We start from the raw sequence: 21795 nt of genomic DNA, 5'->3' as shown, positions 1-21795 counted from the left end.
TAGTACCAGTTGAATGGCTGGAGCTTGAAGACCTCACATATAAACTCCCATAGAGTTTGCACACATCCAGAGCTGTTCTCCCCTTTCATTCTCAAGACTACCCTGTTAAGACTGGGACCTTGGTCTACATTTTTTTTTTTTTTTTGAGCATCTGGAGGTTCAGGGCTTCCCTTGTGGCTCAGCTGTTAAAGAATCTGCCTGCGATGCGGGAGACCTGGGTTCAGTCTTTGGGTTGGGAAGATCCCCTGGAGAAGGGAAAGGCTACCCACTCCAGTATTCTGGCCTGGAGAATTCTGTGGACAGTCCATGGGGTTGCGAAGAGTCAGACACGACTGAGCGACTTTCACTTTCACTTTCACATGGAGGTTCAGAGGTTAGCTGGCTCATTCAGGGTCACCCAGCTAAAACAAAGCCTGGCTTCAGACTCTCCATCTTCCTGGTAAAATATGGTCTTTTCCTCCGGTCTGAATACACGTTGGAGGGGCCTCTGCTCTACGTGGTCATCCAGACACGAAGGCTCCTTCTCTTTTGTAACTGTCCTGTCTTAATGCAGAGATTCTTTTCCCAGAGACAATACCCAAGGGATCTGAGGCAAAACTCAGGGATTCCTGAACTTGAAAGGGAAAATATTTGCATCTTTTTGCTGACCTCTAGCTAACACTTAGCACTTCCTTTGATTACTAATGGAGAAAACAAAGTAGTATTATGAGTACCTATTTGTCACCAACAAAATCCCTAGAAATCAACATATCACAAAGTTGTTATTGCAGATATTGCAAAGTACTGTTTATACTATTGCCACTTTGCAATTATGGTAATTATGTAACTATCTCACACACATTTCTGTTTTGGTTACCATATTTCAATAACTTGTGTCCTTTGTAATCCCATGTATTTGGTTTTATGTGTTTAATACAATGAGTCTGGGAAGGAAGTTCATAGACTTTACCAGTTGCCCAAGGAGTCCTAGGTTCATAAAGAAAAGTTAAGAGCAATGTTCTAGAGCCTTGAGGTCCTCCATAGGGTCCTCTGCATGTGAGCAGCGGAGGTGGGCAGAGAGTGAGTGTGGAGGGTGGAGAGGAGCAGTATGGTCTGGATCTGGAGTCGTCACCCAGGGCCAGACCTTGGCCACCACGGCTGGGAGATGTGGTCCCTCTCTGGGTGCCCAGAAGGGGAACAACTAGCCAGCTGCTGCACCATTGTTGTGTCATTTGCAATGGTTCAAATTCAAGGAGAGACTGGGACCCCTTGTCCCAGGGATTTCCAGTGGGGAGGGCACACGAAGTAGGCGCTGGACACCAGGCTCCATCTTGCTTATCTCATCCGCAGGGGCAACAAGTCTAGTGTTGCACGGGTGAGGCACGGAGGGCAGTTAGAGTCGCTCTTCTCAGCTCTTCTGCTCCAACAGGCTGTCTGCTTTGTGCCCCAGGAACCCACAGCCAACAGGAGGCTGAGGAAATCAGGATAAAAATGAACATTCTTGAAAATGTAATTGTGGCCCCCATGTGTGCAGAGTACTAGAGTTTACTAAGCACGTTAGTAAGCGTTGGGCTTCCCTGGTGGCTCAGCTGGTAAAGAATCTGCCTGCAGTGCAGGAGACCTGGGTTCGATCCCTGGGTTGGGAAGATCCCCTGGAAGAGGGAAAGGCTGCCCACTCCAGTATTCTGGCCTGGAGAACTCCAAGCCTGGGCTCACCTTGGCCTTTCTGCAGCCCTCCAGGAAGGCAGGGCCAAGAGAATCATCTCTACTGTGCAAAGTCAGAAAATGAACTCACAGAGGAGAATTAAATGCTCAAGGTCACAAACTGGAGGCACAATCAGAGCTAGAACCCAGGCCTCCTGTCACCATTCTGCACTGCCTCACCCTGAGGCCATGGGTAAATCCCTTCCCTCCTTCCTAGCCCGGCCGGTGGCCTCTCGCCGGCTCGTTCATCAAAAAGCCACAAGGGGGCAGCAGTACATCACCGTTTTCTTCTGTTCTTGTATGAAGCCGCGCTATTAATCTTACACAGATTTTAAGGAGGTGGAGGGCTTGTTAAACTACAGATATCCGGGCCTCACTTCCAGTTTCTGTGGGTCTGGCATGAGGCACAAGATATTTGCAATGCTAGTCATGTATGGATGTGAGAGTTGGACTATAAAGAAAGCTGAGCGCTGAAGAAATGATGCTTTTGAACTGTGGTGTTGGAGAAGACTCTTGAGAGTCCCTTGGACTGCAAGGAGATCCAACCAGTCCATTCTAAAGGAGATCAGTCCTGAGTGTTCACTGGAAGGACTGATGTTGAAGCTGAAACTCTAGTACGTTGGCCACCCGATGCGAAGAAGTGACTCATTGGAAAAGACCCTGATGCTGGGAAAGACTGAAGGTGGGAGGAGAAGGGGACGACAGAGGATGAGATGGTTGGATGGCATCACCGACTCAATGGAGATGAGTTTCAGCAAACTCTGGAAGTTGTGATGGACAGGGAGGCCTGGTGTGTTGTAGTCCATGGGGTCGCAAAGAGTCAGACACAACTTAGTGACTGAACTGAACTGAACCAGTTCCCAGGCTACGATGCTGCTTCCAGACTGGGAACGCCACTTTGAGAACTAGCAAGGTTGAGGATTGGGAGCAAGGGTCCGACATGACCTCTGACCCTCACAGGCAGGGCCACTGGGAAATCATTGTGAAACGGGCAGCCACTCCCCTTGGTCAGTTGCATATTGACTTTTCAAAGCCCCATTAAATCCCTTTTTAAAAAGCAAGATATATTTCACTCCTTCAATGATGACTGGGCTTGGTCCATCCCGAGCACAGTTCTAGGTCCTGGGAATCCATCAATGAATGAAGCAGACAAGTTAATTCCCACCGCTTGTGGAGTCTGGCAAAAAACAGTAAATGTTATAAGTAAGTTACCTAGTATGTTAAAAGGGGCCACGTGCATCTGGGGTATTGAAAGATATATGATATTTCTCAGTGAAATGATGACTTGTGAGTCAAACTTGAAAGAGACCAAGGGGATTCACCATGTGGGTGTCTGGGGGAAGATGATGTCAGGGAGAAAGAGAACAGCCTGTGCAAAGGTCCTGGGGTGCAAGCAAGTCTGGCATATTAGAGGGAAAAGAGGGAAGCAAATAAGGTCGGAGCAGTGTGAGCAGGGAGAGAACAATTGAGGATGAGGACACAGAGGTCACAGGAGCAAAGGGGGAGGGGATGGTAGACCTTGCAGAGGCTTTTCTTTATTAAAATTGTTATTTTTTAATTTATTTTTGAGTGCGCTGGGTCTTCATTGCTGCCCCACAGGGTTTCTCTAGTTGTGGCAAGCAGGGGCTACTTCCGCAGGGCTTGAGTTCTTGAGTGCAGGCTCAGCAGTTGGTGGCACATGAGCTTAGTTGCCCCAAGGCAGGTGAAATCTTTCCAGACCAGGGACCAAACTTGTGTCCCCTGCATAGGCAGGTGGATTCTTAACCAGGGAAGCCTGTGCAAAGGCTTTTCTCAGAGTGAAAAAGAGTGGCATGATCTGACATGTTCTAACAGAATCCCTCTGGCACCCTCTGTATGGAGCAAGAGTGAAGCCAGGAGAACAGACGGCTCCCCAGTTATCTGGGCAGAGATGATGGTGGCCCAGTCAGCGGGGAGCAGTGGAGCTGGAGAGCATGGTAAAAGGTCACACACACACACACACACAGCCCTGCGTGCTGTTTCATAACTAAACCAACTGGTCAGTCTAATCATCCACGCCTCCCCTCTGTCCAGGTGGCCCACACTCTCAACCTGAACTCTCTTCTCTACGTCCAGATCTGCCTCATCTTTGATCTCCAGCTGCCTCTAGCCACGCTGCCCTGAGATGACTGCTGCTTCCTCAAACTCAGAACATCTAGGACACCCCCTCCTGTCTGCCACCAATGCAGGCTCCCCTCTGCTCTTCTCGGTTTCCAGTGATGGACCCCCCTTCTCCCCATCCTCCAGCAGAAAGCCCAGGGATGTGTTTAGCATCTTACTTCCCCTGGTCCTCACATCCATCCTTCCAACAAGATCTCACAGGCATGGTCAGGCCCTGCTGGATTCCCTCATCTGCTTCTGTTCCATCTTTCCTGCTCCGGCGGGCCTTACCTCTGAACCCTGCCGTGTCTGCATTTGGGGTAGCCTGGTGGCCAAGGCAAGGGCTCTGGAGCAGGGTTTGAATCCTGGCTTTGGCAACGTTGAACTATGTAAATGTGGGCTGTTTCTTGAATTTCTCTGTACCTCAGTTTCTCCATTTATGAAATGGGTATGATTACACTTACTTCAGAGCGTTATTGTGAGAGTTAAGTGAGTTGTTACATAGAAGACGCTTGGAACAGAGCCTGGCATGTGCTTAGCACACAATAAATGCTAGCTCTCATTTTTATTCTTTTAGCAATAAGTCTTTATTGAGTGTCTATTACCTGCAGAGACCTCCATCATGCTCAGAGATAATCTGACCCAGAAGAAACAGCATAGGCCTTGAGTCAGCAATTCTATTCCTAGATGCGTACCTAACAGAAATGTTGGCCAATATCCACCAGAAAACATGCACTAGAATGTTCACAATGCCTTATTCATAGAAGCCTCAAACTAGAAACTACCCAAATGCCCGTCGAGGGTAGGATGGATAAATAACATGTGCTCTATTCGCATGATGGAATCTTCTATGGTGACAAGAAAGAAGGCACTACCCTTACTTGAATATCATGGATGCAATTAACAATATGATGGGGCATGGCTGGGCTGGGTCCCTCCTAACTCTGACTTCAGTGGGGGTGGCCTGAGTTTCACCTGGTGACCTCTGTTCCCAGCATCATCCCTCTTCACAAACAAGAAGATCCCCAGTCTTTGCCTTCACATCAGTCCCTGACTTGCAAAGCATCACTGAGGCAGGATCATGACAATAGCTTATTTTCAGGTGAACGTAAAGGAATCACCCAACATTCACAGCATGTGATGGGCACTCGCTCAACACAATGATGCTGTAGGGTGGGCATTACTGCTTATGCCCATTTTACAGATGAAAAAAGCCAAAGCACTAAGAGGTCGAGTCAAGGTAACGATAGCTAAAATTTTCATTTAAATCACATAATACTCTCGACAGCCCTCTGTGTTGAGTAGTGCTATTATCCCTATTTTAGAGACTAGGAAACTGAGGCACAAAGAAGTTTAGTGCCCTGCCTGAGATCACAGCAGACAACCAGCCAGAAACAGGTGGGCAGGTTGGCTGGGCCCACTCCTCATGGCTCTGCTTACCGCTTCTCAGGGGTGAGGTCATGGGCCTTACAGCCAACCTGGTCCAGAGTCCAGCAGCACAACCCCAGGACAACTCATTAATCACTCTGAGTCTCAGTTTACCCATCTCTAAAATGGGAACATCAGTAGCACTTTCCTTTAGGGATGTCCCAAGGGTGACGTGTGATTATGTGGGTAGCGCTCTTGGCGGAGAGAGCCCCATATGCAGGAATAGTTCAGTGAGAGTCCATGGTTCTCGTCCTGGCTCTCAGGATGTTATCAGACTTGTTCCAGGTAATGTGTGAAGAATTTACTAATATAGAACCAGACACACCAAAGCTCTCAGCCTCTGAGAGACCACAGGCCCAGCCTATGGTCAGATAAACTTGGCTTGGACTAAAATCCCACCTAATTGTAAACCAGCTTTTGGACAGATCATACTTCCAAGCTGCTTCCTCTAGTTCTATCTTGTGAAGATTAAATGGTTCCAAACGCTGCCTGTGATTTCTCAAACTGGGGTTCCCGAAGGAGGTGGTACCCGACTGAAGTGCTGGAGGCCAGCGTACTGAGGAGCAGGTCACTGACTGCCTGTGTGCTGGGGGTTGCCTGTCGCCAGGCTTAGCTTTGAACCTCAGGGCCCTGCATTCCTGGACTCTCTGGTCTGCCCAGAAGGTTTGACCAATGGGAGGCACTTCTGGGAACTGGGGGGTGGGAGAGAGCAGAAGCCACGGTCTCTCTCCCCGTCTCCATCTGCCTTTTGTTAGGATCAAGGCTGCATCTCCATGGTGGCTTCCGCCCCCAGCAGACAGCCCTGCGGTGAGTCCATCTTCCGCCTTCTGCTCCTGGCTTCTGGGCTCTGCCTTCTCTCTGCCTCTCCACCCTTAGGGCTGGTATTGAGGGAATGAAGCCCTTCATTAAAGAACACCTACTGTATGGCTCTACGTGAAGTTCAAGAACACAACAACACTTCATCTATGATAGAAATCAGAATAGCAGTTGCCCTTGGGGGTAGAAAGGATCACCTGGCCAGGGGAAATTTTCTTCTTTTTTAAAAATCTTTGGCTGTGTCACACGGCATGTGGGATCTTGGTTCCCCTACCAGGGATCGAACCTGTGCTCCCTGTATTGGTAGCTCAGAGTCTTAACTACTGGACCACTGTGGAAGTCCTTGGAGGAAACGTTCTGTGATGATGCAAATGTTTTACACCTTTGCTGAGGTGTGGTCATATAGGTGCATACATTTGTAAAGACTTGTGAAACCATGAGCTTAAGACTTGTGCATTTAACTGGGTGTGAATCATCCCTCGATCAGATTAGTTTAATAAGAAGAAATCCTGGTGAAATACCAAGAATATATTCTAATGTCCTGGTGGGATTCTGATGAAAACATAGTTTTTATTTTTAAACAAATACAGGTAGACTGCAGAAGAGGACATAACATTTGTATGTGGCATTTTTGTTTGTTTGTTTTTACACTTGGGCAGACCCGGGAGATGGCGAGGGACAGGGAAGCCTGGCTTGCTGCAGTCCGTGGGTCGCAAAGAGTCGGATACAACTGAGCAACTGGACGAGAACAGAGAAACAATAAAACATGTGACTTCAAACAGGATTTCACACGAGGGTTGGTTTATTTCAGGCCGTGTTCCCCGGTTCCTGGGAGGCATCCTTCATCCTCCCTTGCTGTTCTCTAGTCCAAAATGTTTCCCAGCACTGACTTGTATAATGTGTAGCTTGGCCTGGCGCATTGCGGAGTCATGAAAACAGTTAATTCTTACTAATACAAGTTGGGTTTGATGGGTCCCTTTAAGGGACATTTAAGGGTCCCATTTTGACTGTCTTCAAAACAGGGTGATTTACATAGAATTCAATCCCTGAATTCTGCCCAGGGTGGGGAGGGAGGGTTTTCTCAGCACAAGTGTGACACACAGATGTGTGTTCAGGGATGTTCATACCTCACTCCAGGAAAGGAAGCAGGAGGTTGAGAATCTCTTTGCCCCTCTTCGCCATACCCCTAGAAAAACAGCCCATCCAGCCCAGCACCTGCTTCACTCTAATGATTAAGGGGGAGATGGTTGCCCATCTCCTGGAAAAAGCTCTGTGTGCATCTTTGATAAAGGCTGTGAATGGCTCAGAAGAAACCTGGCCATTCTCCCAGTCTGTGAGTGAGAGCGAGGGGGACTAGGGAGTGCTTCCTGCGGCATCTCAGGGTCCAGAGGGAGCAGCTGGCCTGGGAACACGCTTGTCTTCCAGGGCCCGGATGGCAGACCCAAGCCGGACTGTGGCCTGCAGCCCAGACTGCCTGCTGAGCGGCTGACATAGAGTTTCCATCCTCAGCCTGGCTCTAAAAAGCTCTGCTCCTTGGGCTGTGGCCCCTGGCGGGTGGGCAGGGCCCCAGTACGCACAGGCGGCGCTGGGTCTCCAGGCGGCAGAAACGGTTCTGATTGGACACTCGGGTGGCCACGCCCAGGCCGCAGGTGGTGGAGCAGGGACCCCAGGCGGTGCTCCATTCCGGGCAGGAGACGCCAGGGGCTGGGGGAGCGACAAAGCCAGAAAACTGGGGTCCTGGGGGAGAGAGACGGGGTCAGCTCGGCAAGGTTAGGCAGCCAACTCTACCCACTGGCTTGCGGTGCAGTCTGGGTCACGTTGGTTAACCTCTCTGGACCTCGGTTTCTTCCCATGTAAATTTCCTAATAGTTGATCGTTAGGCGTGAATAAAATAGTGGAGGTGAAGTGCTTAACACAGTGCCTGGTTCTTGTCAGCATTTCCGAAATATTGGTTATCAGGCAGCTATAGTGTCTCACTTCTGTATCCTCCACAAGTCCTGTGGTAAGTAGCATCCTACAGGGAGGAGGTTGGGACCTGTGTGTGTGGTGCTGCGCGTGACCTGGCGGCAGGGATGCTGGTGCCGGCGAGGCCAGGTCTGGACCAGGGTGGCAAGTTCACCGTGGTCTAGCTTTTCCTCCTCCTCCAGGCTTGCTCTGCTCTGTTAATATTTGGTGTCCTTCCTTCTGTTCTTTTGTAACCCGTGCTTCTTAACTGGGGACCGTTTTGCCCCCTGGAAGATACTTGGCAATGTTTGGAGACGTGTTTTACTGGTCACAAGTGAGGGGTGGGGGCTACTGAAGTCTAGCAGAGATGCTGCCTAACATCCTACACTGCACAGGACACCCTTTCACAGCAAAGACGTGACCCGGCTCAAATGTCACTAGTGCCCTGGTTGACACACCTTGTGTTATCCACACGTGTGTAGTATGTAGGATGTCTATGTCCATATGGCTGTAGACACACACAGTGGAGTTCAAATTACATATACGTTGCCCTGTCCTGCTTTTTATATGTAAGGCAAACCTATCGGCGTTCACCAATGTACTGGGTTGGCCAAAAAGATCCTTCGGGTTTGTCTGCATCAGCTTAAGGGAAACCTGAAGGAATTTTTGGCCAACCCAATATTTAAACAGATGTATCATACTCCATTGTTGGGATGATAACAGCTAACATACCCTGGAGTGCTGTGTGCCAGGCTCTGTCCTAACTGTTTTGCTTGTATTTACTCATTCAGGCTTCACAGCAGTTCTGTGAGGTGGATGCACTTATTCTCATGGTTGGAGGAACTGAGACACAGAGTAGGTAAGCAGTTTTCTCAGAGTCACACAGCTGGGCTTAGAACTCAGGCAGACTCCACGCGTAAGCCACCACATTCTACTGCCTCGCCAGTGGCACCATCTTCTATGCAACCAATGCTCTCTTTTTGGTTGCCTTAAAAAATCATATTCATATAATAATAATAATAGTTTCCCTAGTGACAATATGTATAATTATGGCTGATTTGCATTGTTGTATAGCAGAAACCAGCACAACATTGTAAAGCAATTTCCCCCTAATTAAAAATAAATTTTAAAAAATTAAAAAAAAAATGCTAGTGACCTACTATACGTAACATAATCTCTCAAACTCAAGAGTTTACAGGCTGAGGTCACTGTCTTTCCTGCCCACCCCTAGGCCCACATTCCGGAGGCAACCACCTTGCCTCATTCAGTTTAGAATTCCTCTTTTAATAAACCCCAATAATGACATAGTAACAATATTATATAATATTTAAACTGCGTTATATTAATATGTGTCCATGTCAGTATAATGATAGTCTATATTACAATAATATACCTCTATATTATTCCTCTGCTGTGAAATGTGAGGACTTGGTTCAAGTGTCCTAACCCTCCTCTCCTCCCTCTACTCTGCCATCAGTTTTTAATTGTGTGTCGTTTAAAATCATACACTTGCACCTCTGCATCTTGTTTGGTCAGTTCCACTCTCCTAAGAGTCCCCTGAGCCACCTGCCCCTCCTAGCTTTTGTCAGTATAACCTTGGCTTTGATGTATCCAGTTGTCCTGGTACCTAAGGGGCCCCGCCCCGCCCCTTTCCGAACTCCTCCCCCAACCCCTCCCCATCCCCCATTCCAACCCCATTCCAACCCCACCCCCACCCCCCGCCCATCGCCCTCCTTCCACCACTCCAGGCAGCCCCGGACCAGCCCCGCACTCACCTTGGGCTGGGAGGGGCTGGACTCCCAGCCCCCTTCCCTGGTCGCACACCCACTCGGGGCAGCACTTGCCCGGGACCTCCACCCTCCTGGGGTGCGGACAGTCCCAGCTGGGGAGCCGCACGTCCTCGCTGCACAGGGGCACACACGTAAAGCCGCCGTCCTCGCAGCGGCAGCGGAGCCTGCAGTGAGGCTGAAAGGTCTCCCCGTCCCGGTAGAGGCGGCCGTTCACCTCGCAGCTGCCGTCATCTTCTCCCCCTGCGGAGGAGAAATCGGACCTCCATCGGCGACCTCCCAACTTTTCCCTGGGCAGGGCTGCGCCCGCCGCCTCCTCCGCCGGGTCCTCTCTGCAGAGCTGGTCTGGAGGCGCTGGGGACGCAGAGCCCTTGGGGAAACTGAGCGCTGCAGGGGGCTCCGCCCCTCCAACACCCCACCCCACCCCCAATCAAAGCGGTCCTGTCCTGTCACCTGCAGGAAGACAGCGTGACAGGCCACTTCCTGGAACAGGCTTTGCAGGAAGACTGGCCTGGTTTCAGCTCCTTTGCTAGCTATGGACCTTGGCCAAGTGATTCTACTTCTGGTTTTAGTTTCCTCACCTGCAAAGTGGGTTATGAAGTGAAGTGAAAGTCGCACAGTGTGTCCGACTCTTTGCGGTAACCCCATGGACTGTATAGTCCATGGAATTCTCCAGGCCAGAATACTGGAGTGGGTAGCCTTTCCCTTCTCCAGGGGATCTTCCCAAACCAGGGACTGAACCCAGGTCTCTCTCATCAGAGACGAATTCTTTACCAGCTGAACCACAAGGGAAGCCCAAAGTGGGTTATAATGGTACTTATTTAAGTGTGATATGGACTATAAATGAATGGTGTTTGTAATGAATACAACATGAAGGAGACCTTCAATAGATCCTAGCTGCTCTGTTATTATTATTTGTATAAATTATTATATATTATTAATAATATAAATATTAATATATTGCTGACAACTGCTCAGTTGTGACCGACTCTTTGCAACTCTATGGACTACAGCCCACCAGGCTCCTCTGTCCATGGGATTTTTCCAGACAAGAATACTGGAGTGGGTTGCCATTTCCTTCTCCAGGGGATTGTCCCCACCCAGGCATGGAACCAGCGTCTCTTGTGTCTGCTGCATCGGCAGGCAGATTCTATACCACTAACATCACCTGGGAAGCCCATATATAATAGAATTAATAATATGTATCATTAATATAAACATATAAAACATTACGACTATTATATACACACCGAGATTTCATGCCACAAACTTTCCTTGTCCATCTGCTGTGTTACCGTTATCACCATCAGGTCAGGGCTTAACTTGCTAGCTGTGTGACTTGGGGTAAGTGACTAAACTTCTCTGAGTCAGTTTAACAATAGCAACGATGAAAACAGTAATTAGAACCTTCAGTGATGCAACATCTAGCGCAGGGTTAGGAATTCAAGAAACACTCTTTGGAGGAAGCCCTCAAATATTATGGGCATCACAGCCTCTTCCTCCACTGGGCATGAACTCCTTGAGGGCTGGGGCCGAGAGTGTTCATCCTGGCATCTCCTGTGCCAGCTCAGAGCATGGATGGGACACACAGAACCACAGGAAATGCCCCTGGAATGAATGCCTGGCGCAAGACTCAGGACATGAGAGACACTGATAAAATAGTTCTGATTCCTTATTCCTTTCAGATACACCGCGCCCTTCCTGGGTACCACCCACTGTGCTCCCAGACAGGACCGAGAGCCAGTCCTTACCCAGGAGGGACTCAAGGGTCAGTGCAGGGCACAGATGTGGAGGCTGCATCTCCAAGACAGAATAAAGCGAGAGCCCTGCAGAGGGGTCTGTGAGCCACTCAGGAAGTGCAGAGAGAGGAGGGTTTCCTGGAGATGTGGGTGGCACTTTAGCTAGATCTGGGAGACAAGACTCATGGGAAGCTGCATTTCCCAGGTCTGCTGAGAAAACCTCAAATAGGTCCACACACATGAGGGAATTTTAGAACCACATAGACCTGGTTCAAATCCCAGGGGATAATAACTTTAGCAAGGTTTCCTGGCATCTCTCCTGGGTCCTCCAGTTCAAAGCTGATTGGGTGGGGTTGGGGGTTATGATCCTGGGCAGCCGGTCCCCACCCTGGGATCTGTGCGCATCATGTGCAAGGTCCCAGACACCACGAGGCACCTCCAAATGTACTTGCTGTGAGACCCCAACACCTATGAAAGTGAAAGTGAAAGTGAAGTCGCTCAGTCGTATCCGACTCTTTGCGACCCCATGGACCCACACCTATACACATGTATAAAACCCTTCTCCTTCTGGGCTCTCTCCAAGGGTCTCCTTGTCCAGCAGCTTCCCCCAAATAACTTCAGGGCATAATCTTGTCATCTGGTAATTTCTGCATCCCTTTCCCTCTGAGAGTCCCTGGCAGGAGAAGGAACAATGAGGTTCTTTGTTTACCTGCAGCTATTTGCATATTAGTAAAGAACCTGCCTGCCAGTGCATGAGACGGAAGAGAAGAGATGCGAGTTTGATGTGAGTTTGATCCCCGGGTCGGGAAGATCCCCTGGAGGAGGAAATGGCAACCCACTCCAGTATTCTTACCTGGAGAATCCCATAGACAGAGGAGCCTGGGGGTTTATAGTCCACGGAGTTGAAAGAATCTGACACGACTGAAGCAACTTAGCATGCACACACTTGTACATTGTGGGACCTTAGGCAGGTGACTTAACCTCTCTGAGCCCCAGTTCCTTCACCCTCAAAATAGTGATAATACCTCATTATTGAGGATAAAATGAAATCATGTATATAAAGGACTTGTTCATAGTACCTGCTCCATAATTGGTGCCTGTTACTGAACCATTATACCACCAAATGGTACCTGTCACACAAGCCCCACCAGAACTGTCATTATTATTCATGCATTCAACAATTATTTACTGAGTGCCTACTATGTGCCAGACATTGTTCTAGGCAACTTGTGACATAGCACTGACTGAAACCAGCCCAAATCCTGCCCTCACTGGAGCTTTCGCTCTAGTGGAAACAAACACAAGAAACAAAGTTGAGTTTGTGACGTCAGATGTCAATTAGTGCTCAAAAAATAAAGGAGGGCAGGATTGAGGAGAAGAGCAGGGTTGTAGTTTTTAAATATGGTGATCAGGGAAGGCCTTACTGAGAAAGTGATGTTTGGGTAAAGATGTGAAGGAGGCGAGAGAACTTGCCGTGCAGAAATCTGGGGGAAAGAATGTGGGTAGCAGGAACAGCCTGTGCAAAGGCCCTGAGGTGGGAGCGTGCCTGGGGTATCTGGGAGGCCAGTGAGGATGGCGCAGAGAGCAGGAGGGTGTTAGATGTGGTCAGAGAGAAAACAGGAGCAGGGTACTTGATGCCCACTGAGAGGGCTTTGGCTCTTACTCTGAGAAGATGGGAGGCTGTGGGAGGCTTTTAGGCAGAGGAGGGACTTGACCTGTGATCTGATTTACATATTTAAAGGAGCCCTCAAGCTGCTGTGTTGAGAACAGACTAGGGACCAAGGACGGAAGCAGGGAGACAGTTAAGGGGCTTCTGCAAAATCCAGATGAGTTACGGTGGGGATCAGACCCGGTGGAAATATTGTGAAGGATTTACTGGTGGGGAGTGAGTGGAATGTGGAAAAAGATGGGAGAGAAGTCAAGGATGACTCCAGAATTTGAGGCTGAGCCGCAGAAAAGATGGAGTTGCTCTTGGCTGAGCCTGGGAAGCTCTGCTTTTAAAGCCAGGGAGAAGGGCTTCGCTGGTGCTGCAGTGGTTAAGACTTAGCCTTCCAAAGCAGGGGCTGCGGGTTCGATCCCTGGTTGGGGAGTTAAGATTCCACATGCCTCAATGTCAAAAAACCAAAGCATAAAACAGAAACAATACAGTAACAAACGCAATAAAGACTTAAAATGGTCCACATCAAAAAAAAAAATCTTAAAAGAAAGCGAGCCACACTGAACATGCACACAGCTCAGAGCCAGTCCCCTGAGAGAAGGGTTGTCCAGCTAGTGGGTGGGAGGAGAGATTTGGGCCAGCATGTTCCCTCCAGAGCCAAGACCCAGACGCAGCCTCTGTGCAGTCTTAGTCCTGCCTCAGCTGTGGCTTCCCCAGCTCCCAGCCTCCAAATTCAGTTCCAGTCACTGCATATTCACGAGCACCTGTAAATTACACATTCATGAGACACATTCGGTGTCACCCAGCCGGAGCTGGAAGCTGCAGGAAGGAGCAAGGACCAAATAAATTTTTGGCCTCCAGGTATTCAAAGTCCGAATCAGGGCGGAATAGGAAAAGCCTCATAATAAATTTAGTGACTGTAACTAATCATATACTGAGCGTCAGACAGTAGAGTGAAAGAAACAAAGATTGTGGAGTCAGCTCCCTGCGTTCAAATCCTAGCTCAGCCACTTTTGAGCTGTGTGACCTTGGGCAAATTACTTAACCTCTCTGGGCCTCTTTTTTCCATTTACAAAATGGGGATGACATTAGGAGCTACTTCATATGGTTGTTGAGAGGTTAAATGAGGTGATATTTTGAAACTCTGGTGCCTGGCATATGGTAAGTGCTAGGCATGTGTTCAATAAATAAATTTTGCCAAGTGCTTGACATGTGTGATGACTTATCTAGATAAGAGCCTGATAAGCTAAGGGTTGCTTTTCTGAGTTTTTTCTTTAGATACATTTTTTCTCCCTTCATAGGTGATATTTAGGTAATTTTTATTTTTTAAATGGAAGTGTATCTGATTTACAATGTTGTGCCAATCTCTGCTGTATACCAAAGTGACAAAAGTCATACACATAAAGACATTTTTTACATTCTTTTCCACTATGGTGTACCTATAGGGAATCCCATATAGTTCCCTGTGCTATACAGTAGGACCTTTTTTGTTGTTCATCTTTTTCAAAATTTTAATTGGAGGATAATTGCTTTGCAGTATTGTGATGGTTTTTGCCACACATCACCATGAACCAGCCATAGACATACATGTGTTCCCTCCAGCCTGAGCCCCCATCCTGTCCATCTTATTTATAATAGTTCATATCTGCTAATCCCAAACTCTCAGTCCTTCCCTCCCCAACCCGTCTCCCTTGGGCAACCACATTTTTAGGTACCTTTTTATACCAATCATCTCTAAGTTTATAAAACACATCGCCCCTTTCTCATTATTACACTCCTCTTATCATAAAAAAGAATTTAACAGGGGTTTACCATTGATAACTTTATGTCTAAAAGTCCTTTTTTAAAAAAAATCCATTTGGCTGTGTTGGGTCTTAGTTGCAACACGTGGGGTCTTCCATCTTGGTTGTGGCCTGCGAGATCATTTTAGTTGTGGCATATGAGATCTAATTTCCTGACCAGGGATTGAACCCAGGCCTCCTGCTTTGGGAGTGTGGAGGCTGAGCCGCTGAACCACCAGGGAAGTCCCTATAAGTTGTGTTTCTCTTTTCAACAAGTTGTTTTTTTTTTTTTCCCTACAGATGGATTCATTGTCAATGATTCATGAGCCTTTCTTCCTTTCTCTCTCCCATTATGCACAAAGATGAGAGTGGTACGGTGCTCTGTAAGGCTTATTTAAAAAGAAAAATAGAGCACAGAGCAGTCCCTCACCCCTTTCTATTTCTCTAAGGCAGTGGTTCTCCACTGGGGGCGATTTTTCTCCCCAGGCAGCATCTGAAGGGAGATGGTCACGACTTGCTATTTGGGGTGCTACTGGCATCCAGCAGGTAGAGACCAGGAAAGCTGCTTTAATTCCTACCATGCACAGAACCGCATCCCACAGCAGAGAATTACTCAGTCCCAAATGACCCGGGAGCAAAATTGAGAAACCCTGACCTAAAGCCCACCCGGAGGGCACAAGGGTAGAGTGGTGGGAGCTGTAACATGCTCAAGGTTGCTAGCAAATAGCAAACTCAGGGTTCACAGGTCCAGGGGGCTCCCAACCCCAGAAAAAGACAGAACAGAATGCTGCTTCAGAGCCTGTTTGACCCAGGCCCCAGCTGTGTAACATTAAACATGTCGGTCAGTATTGTGGAGCCTCAGTTTCCTCATCTATAAAATGGGTCTGAAAGTACTTACCGCAGAGGATTATCATGAGGATCGTGTGACTTAGGAGGTAAGTGCTTAGCTCAGGGCCCAATACACCTTACGCCTGAGATAGAGAGCTGCCCTTTCATTTTCCCAAGAGTGTCGTGAGGGTTCTGAGAAAGGGTAGTGACCTCTGGTTCGAAGAATCTGGGAGGGCTGATCAGGGGAGGAGGTGTTTGTGCTCAGCTTTGAAAGATGGCTAGATCTGGATGGATAAGAAGGGAGGTAGGCTGTTTGGTTGGTGGGTGTGATCTGAGCAAAGACAAAAGAAAAGAAGTGGGGAGTGGGCTTAGGGAACCTTGTGTCACCAGGTTTGGCTGGGAATGAGAAGGACTTCTCCTGGACTCAGGACCTGAAGGCCTTGACCGCCTCCCCATCACCCCCTCCACCAGACCCGCAAACCTGCTTACAGAGGCACACGGCCCCCCGGCCTCCAGGGCCCGCCCCGGGCTGGCAGACCAGGCCCTGGCTGGGGTCGCAGACGTGGAGATGGTCGCAGGGCTCCCCCAGCCGCCGCGCACATACCCGGCAGCAGTTGCAGCCGTCCAGCACCAGGGGCACCCCCAGTGGGCATCGGGGTGGTGGCCAGGGACAGGCACATGGTGTGGGGCACAGCTGGGCACACACCTGCAGAGAGAGAGACCTCCCTCAGCCAAGGTCATTCAAGGTGGGCAGTGAGACCCTCACGACTGACTCCTTCTCTGCCAGGCTGTGCAATGTAGCGCCACACCTTGGCCCCAGAGTGACACAGACCTGGCCTTGAACCCCAGCACCCCCACGTCACTCTGTATGAGACGACATAGCACTGCGGTCATGAGCAAAGGCTCTGAATTAGAGTTCCAGTCTTAACTCTGTCGCTTATTGGCGGAGCAGCCTTAGGCAAGTTACTTAAGTTCTCTGAGCCTCAACTGCCTCATCTGTGAAGAGGGGGCAATAATATATAACTCAGAGGATTGTTGTGAGGAGTACATGAAATGAGGCATATAAAACCTTTAGTACATGGCCTGCCATGCAGGAGATGCTCCATGCATTTAGCTATGATGACTGCTATGTGAATTACAATAGCGGGCTTAGCCTCTGCCTTCTGGGAACTTACAGAGGCAAAAGCAACAGAACAGAGGATTAAAATGACAGGGAACTTATACGTTTTCTAGCAGGAGAACTGTGGATATTTATCCTGAGGGCTGAATAAATCAAACAGTGTCATGGATGTTTTTGATCTTTGGAACAATCTAGAATATGTTTCCAGATGAGCCTCAAATCAGCCAGGAAAACTTGGCCTCCTGTGGGACTTATCAATTCACAGCTTCCAGAGGCCCAGCCCTGGAATCTATGTTTTTAACGAGCCATCCAGGGCCGTTTGATGCACAGCTAGGTTACTGGTACCTCACCTCCACTCTAACCACTCTCCCCGCCATGTAAAGATGGGGAGATTGAGTTCCAGAGGGAGGAAGAGACACAGTCCCCGTGGGTTAGCTACATGGCTGGGAGTGTGCTTCCCCACTGAAGACCCACGGACCCAGAGTGGGTACAGACTTCCTGTAACAGGGAAAAGCCCCACCCAGGGGTAGGCTCAAGGTATCAACCCAAGTGTCCTGACTGCCCCACCTCACTTAGGACCAAGAACCAACCAAACCAGAAACCAGATACTCTGGGTTCCCCATGTCCATTGGAAGGTAGGGACCAAGGGCCATGCATAATTCAAGGTGTTACTAGTGACCCACCCCATCTGGGGGCCCTTGGAAGTCTGGAGGGTTTTGTGTAGGGGATGGAAGAACTGGATGCAGTTTAGGAAGGTGAGATTAATAACCTCCTATGTCCTGTGTGTGGCCCCAAAGCAGGCAATGACCTCTCTGCCCTAATCCCTACTTTTCCCACCCCTAGGACTTCGAGTCCTGCAAACCTCTCTGCGGCCTGCAGTTCCCACCGTGGCCACTAGGGGCCGTTCCAAATTGGCAGACCAGCCTCCTGTGTGTGTATGGGAGGGTGGGTCACAGACCAGGAAGCAATGACAGGGCCCATCTACGATGGCACTGGTAACATTCGATGCGAGTGTGCAGCGGTGTGCCTGGAGCCTTGCCAGAGGACGAGCTCCCATCTCCGCAGGCATTTCAAGCAGGAGACTGGGTGACACCAGATTCTAGAGAGGATGGCCTAGCCTTACCCCTCAAAGTGAGGTCTGGACCCGCAGCAGCATCACCTGGGAGCTTGTTAGTCATGCAGCATCTAGGGCCCTTCCTTATGACTCTGAATCTGCATTTTCATAAATTCAGATGTGATCCACACAGCACTGACCTGAGAAACAATCAGCTGGACTTTGGGTTTCCCTCCTAAACCCTGAGAGGCTGAGCTCCCTGAGTTGGTGGGAAGTAAGCAGGGTGAGGGGCAGGCCTTTGACCAGAACTGGCTCTTGGGTCCTTTCCTCCTGAAAGCAGAGGTGCCAGGACATAAGCCACGCGCTTGGCACCTGGGTTCTCACTTTGGGCTCTCTCTACCGGGCAAGCTTGACAGGGCTGGATCTACAGGAGGGACCACTGATGACACTGATGACTGTGACTGTCATTCACCATGGGCACACCATGTGTGGAGCTCTGTAACGTGCCAGCTTAACCCTCCAGTGGGAGCTACAGCATTATGCCCATTTTATTTATTTTTTTGGCTGTACCGTGTGGCATGTGGGATCTTAGTTCCCCGACCAGGGATTGAACCCGTGCTCCCTGCAGAGGAAACACGAAGTCTTAATCACTGTACAGCCAGGGAAGTCCAGCATTATACCCATTTTAAAGACAGGGAAACTGAAGCTTAAAGCGGTATAGCGACGTCACCAATAACAGGTAGATCAGGAACAGAATCAAGGTTCATGTGCATCCAAGCCCAGGCTCTTAACTGCCACACCCACCTCTTGTCACCTATGGCTCTGATGCCAGCTTAGCCTCTGGGTCAACTTACTGTTTGTTCAAAAGGGATGGGGACAAGTCAGGGAGGGGGTTTCAGCACAGCCAAGGAGAGAGAGGTCCTGTCTAGTCTCTATCTCTATGCCCTTTCCAACCAGCCCACTCCCATGTTCAAGCTGCTCCATCACACTTGGTTGTCCCAGACCTCTGCTGTGGTCCCCAGCGGGGCAGGAGCCCTGGACAGGGAATCTTCCAAGCAAGAGTTGAGATCCAAGTTCTACCACTGACTCGCTGTGTGGCCTTGGATACTTCACTGCTGCACCAAGAGGGAGCAGTTTCCTCCTAAGTAAAATGGGGTGGAGACCACCTATCTTGGAATCAGGGATTTAGTGAGGTCACAGGCAGCTTCTGGTCAATGTGGCCTGGCTTGTTTCCAGGTCTCTACCACCTGCCCCTGTCCACAGGCCTGAGCTCAGGAGCTCACAGCCTGCCTGCGAGACTTGGCAATTCTCTCCCTGAGGATTGTCACGGCTTTCATGTGCGTGATGACTAAGCTCCTGTGTTCTGAGGGGGATGTTGCCTGGCTCCCCGGGGCCTGGGAGGAATGGAGGGCTGGGGGAGAGAACAGTGAGTCTAGGACTGCTTCATTTTGGCCTTTCCTTTAATCCCAGGCCCAGAACCCCAAGTCTCCGGCTCCCATGCCCCACGCTGTGCTTCCTGGCATCATGTCGTGCTCATCCCGGTTTGGAAGAACAAAAAGCAGGGTTAGGATGCCAGCAGGGTTCTCAGCCTTCCCCCAACCACTGTCTGGACCCAGGAGAGAGGCGTTCCTGCCTGCGATTCTCAAAAGAGCATGAAAATATAGTGAGATCATAGCTTGCAGCAGGGCCAATCCCCATGACACCAGGAACTTGGCATTTGCTAAGGTGATGGCAGGCTCAGCAACGGTGGCCTTGGTCCAGGTTGGAGGTGGAGAGATACAGACTGCAGTCCCCTCTCCTCACACCCAGGCCAGTCCTGGTCTCTGCCTCCTCTGTCGCTCCGATGCTGTGTGGTTTCAAGCAAGTTGCCTACCCTCTCTGAGCCTTGCTTGACTGAAAACAGGAAATAATCATTCCTGATGAGGTTGTTGGGCATGTTAAGCAAGGTGGGTGTTCCACAAGCCCTTTGAAAATATCCCACAGCAGAAGGTCTTTATTCTCTAGAGCTGTCTCCCTACCCCCTCCAGCTAGGGTCAGCAGGCTACTTACTGCCTGAGGGCCCGACAGCATTAAGGCCTTTGTATGAAACTTTCAATGGGCTAGGCACCCAACATACATTCAAATCCTAGCTCCTAGTTAGGCAAAGCAGGCCCCCTCTTGAGGCTCCCCATTTATAATGAGGAGACCCACTTCTGTTTGCAGAGGGACTTTAGGGATTGGTAGTCATAAAAGTCCTCTCTTAAACATTTGTCATATTCCAGGTCCTGTGCTAGGCCCTGGGGGTGAACTATGATAAATGACCTTCCCAAAGGCCTCATGAACATTATACCCATTTAACTGAGGAAGGAGCTAAGGCTCAGAGAGGGGAAGGGATTTGCCTGAGGTCACACAGCAGACTTGGCCAGAGGGAAGCAGCTCTCTGGGCATCAGGGAGGGAAGCCCAGCTGAGCCCCAGCACAGGAGGCCCACAGGAATTCTTCCAGGGGGTCCTTGGCCGTGATTTCACCTCTCCCCCACCACACCAAGGAAGCCAGTAGTACATTTCAGGGCCCAGGGCCCCCTTACCTTGGAGAGGAGACAGAGGAGGAAGAAGGCGAGGAGGTGGGTCTGAAATGTGCCTCTCATGTCACTGTGTCCCCCACGGAGCCAGCTTTGAGCCTCGGAGGCAGGACCTGTAAGTCTTTATGTTCCGGCGGCTGTGAGGTCACTCCCAGGCACGCGCACACACACACACACACGCACACACACAGGCTGGCCTTTGTAGCCCTGCTTCTCTCCCATCCTCATCTTCCCACTGATGAGCCCATTTACCTGGAGGTGAGACCTCCGAGGCCACCAAGGGGGTGCTTGCCAGTGTCTGTGTGTGTATGTATGTGTGTGTGCGTGCGTGTGAAAGTCAGAGCCAGTGCCAATGCCGAGAGCCTGTGACAGGCTGGCAGGGGCCTCACTAGCTCCTCCCAGCCCCAGAGGGCCTACCCAAGCCGCTGCTGGAGCCGCTGGAGCCCTGCCCCAGACCCCCTGGCCGACCCTGGCAGTGGAGGGGGTGCTGTAAGTCCGGAAAGTGCTCCGCAGACACCCCCTTTGCAGAGCTGACCCAAGTCCTCCTAAGCCCCGTGGTCTGGACTCGCAGCGGCTTCGGCGGGCCTGTGGTTTCTGGCAGGAAGATTGGCAGCCGTCCAGAAGCGGGTGTGACCCACAGCAAAACTTCCCCGGGCGGCCTGTTTGCTTTTGGCAACCAGGAGCTTCCCCGTGGCCTGCTTGCTGAGCCGGGGATGGTGGCCTGCGGTGGCTGAGCCCACGCGGGCTGGGCCTAGTGTGTGCCCTTGCTGGGCCCTGCTACATGGTGGGGTCCTCAGCAGTGATCTGCAGGAACCAAATCCTTCTTGTTGAATTCAGTCAGCTCTGAGGCCCCTCTGTGATATCTCCAGCTCCTGAATAGGAGGTAAGCTGAGAGGGGGAACGGACAGTAAGTGGGGGGCAGGTGGAATTTCAGGGAATATAGAGTAAGGGTCCTGTTCAGACAGAGGGTGAGGGTGAGCTCTCTGAAGCGGGAGCCAGGGATGATGATGGGAGTGAGAGAGAGTGATGCTCCAGGCAGAGAGAACAGCACATAGATGCCTAGAGGTGGGGGACCTCGTGATAGCAGGGCCTATTCTGGGAGCCAAGAACGCCTGCTGTGTCTGGAGCCGACAGTGAGGTGGGAAACGGTGTCACACATGAAGGGGTAAGACACATGAAATTCACACCACCAGAGACTCTGCGCTTCCAATGCAGGGGGCCAGGTTCGATCCCTGGTCGGGGAACTAGAACCCATAGGCCACAACTAAGAGTTCACAGGCT

At 50.2% G+C, this 21795-nt stretch overlaps 1 protein-coding gene across 2 annotated transcripts; it reads right to left on the bottom strand.

Moving 5' to 3' along the window:
• Positions 1–7441: 7441 nt before the first annotated feature.
• Positions 7442–21075, bottom strand: CCN5 (cellular communication network factor 5). Of its 2 annotated transcripts, none has more exons than XM_052651046.1 (5): positions 20767–21075; positions 20521–20635; positions 16271–16487; positions 9765–10019; positions 7442–7782 (listed from the first exon to the last, which is right to left on the bottom strand). In XM_052651046.1, exons 2-5 carry the CDS (start codon positions 20578–20580, stop codon positions 7562–7564), a joined length of 753 nt encoding a protein of 250 aa, XP_052507006.1. In that variant the 5' UTR covers positions 20581–20635; positions 20767–21075; the 3' UTR covers positions 7442–7561. The 2 variants fall into 2 exon arrangements, with proteins under 2 accessions (XP_052507006.1, XP_052507007.1); XM_052651047.1 differs by having other exon boundaries at positions 20932–21075.
• Between the last annotated feature and the right edge of the window lie 720 nt (positions 21076–21795).

The sequence above is a fragment of the Budorcas taxicolor genome, chromosome 13 (genome assembly GCF_023091745.1).
Source record: "Budorcas taxicolor isolate Tak-1 chromosome 13, Takin1.1, whole genome shotgun sequence".
NCBI classification, from domain to species: domain Eukaryota; kingdom Metazoa; phylum Chordata; class Mammalia; order Artiodactyla; family Bovidae; genus Budorcas; species Budorcas taxicolor.
The sequence above is the reverse complement of the archived record's forward strand: the minus strand, read 5'-3'. Positions and strand labels throughout refer to the sequence as shown.

Excerpts from the sequence above, each read along its gene's own strand:
- CCN5 (XM_052651046.1), bottom strand. The coding sequence starts at position 20,580 with ATGAGAGGCACATTTCAGACCCACCTCCTCGCCTTCTTCCTCCTCTGT. Across the intron at positions 10,020-16,270 it reads CCGGGGGGCCGTGTGCCTCT|GGGGAGAAGATGACGGCAGC; the intron begins GTAAGCAGGTTT and ends TCTCCTCCGCAG. Across the intron at positions 7,783-9,764 it reads CCAGCCCCTCCCAGCCCAAG|GACCCCAGTTTTCTGGCTTT; the intron begins GTGAGTGCGGGG and ends TCTCTCCCCCAG.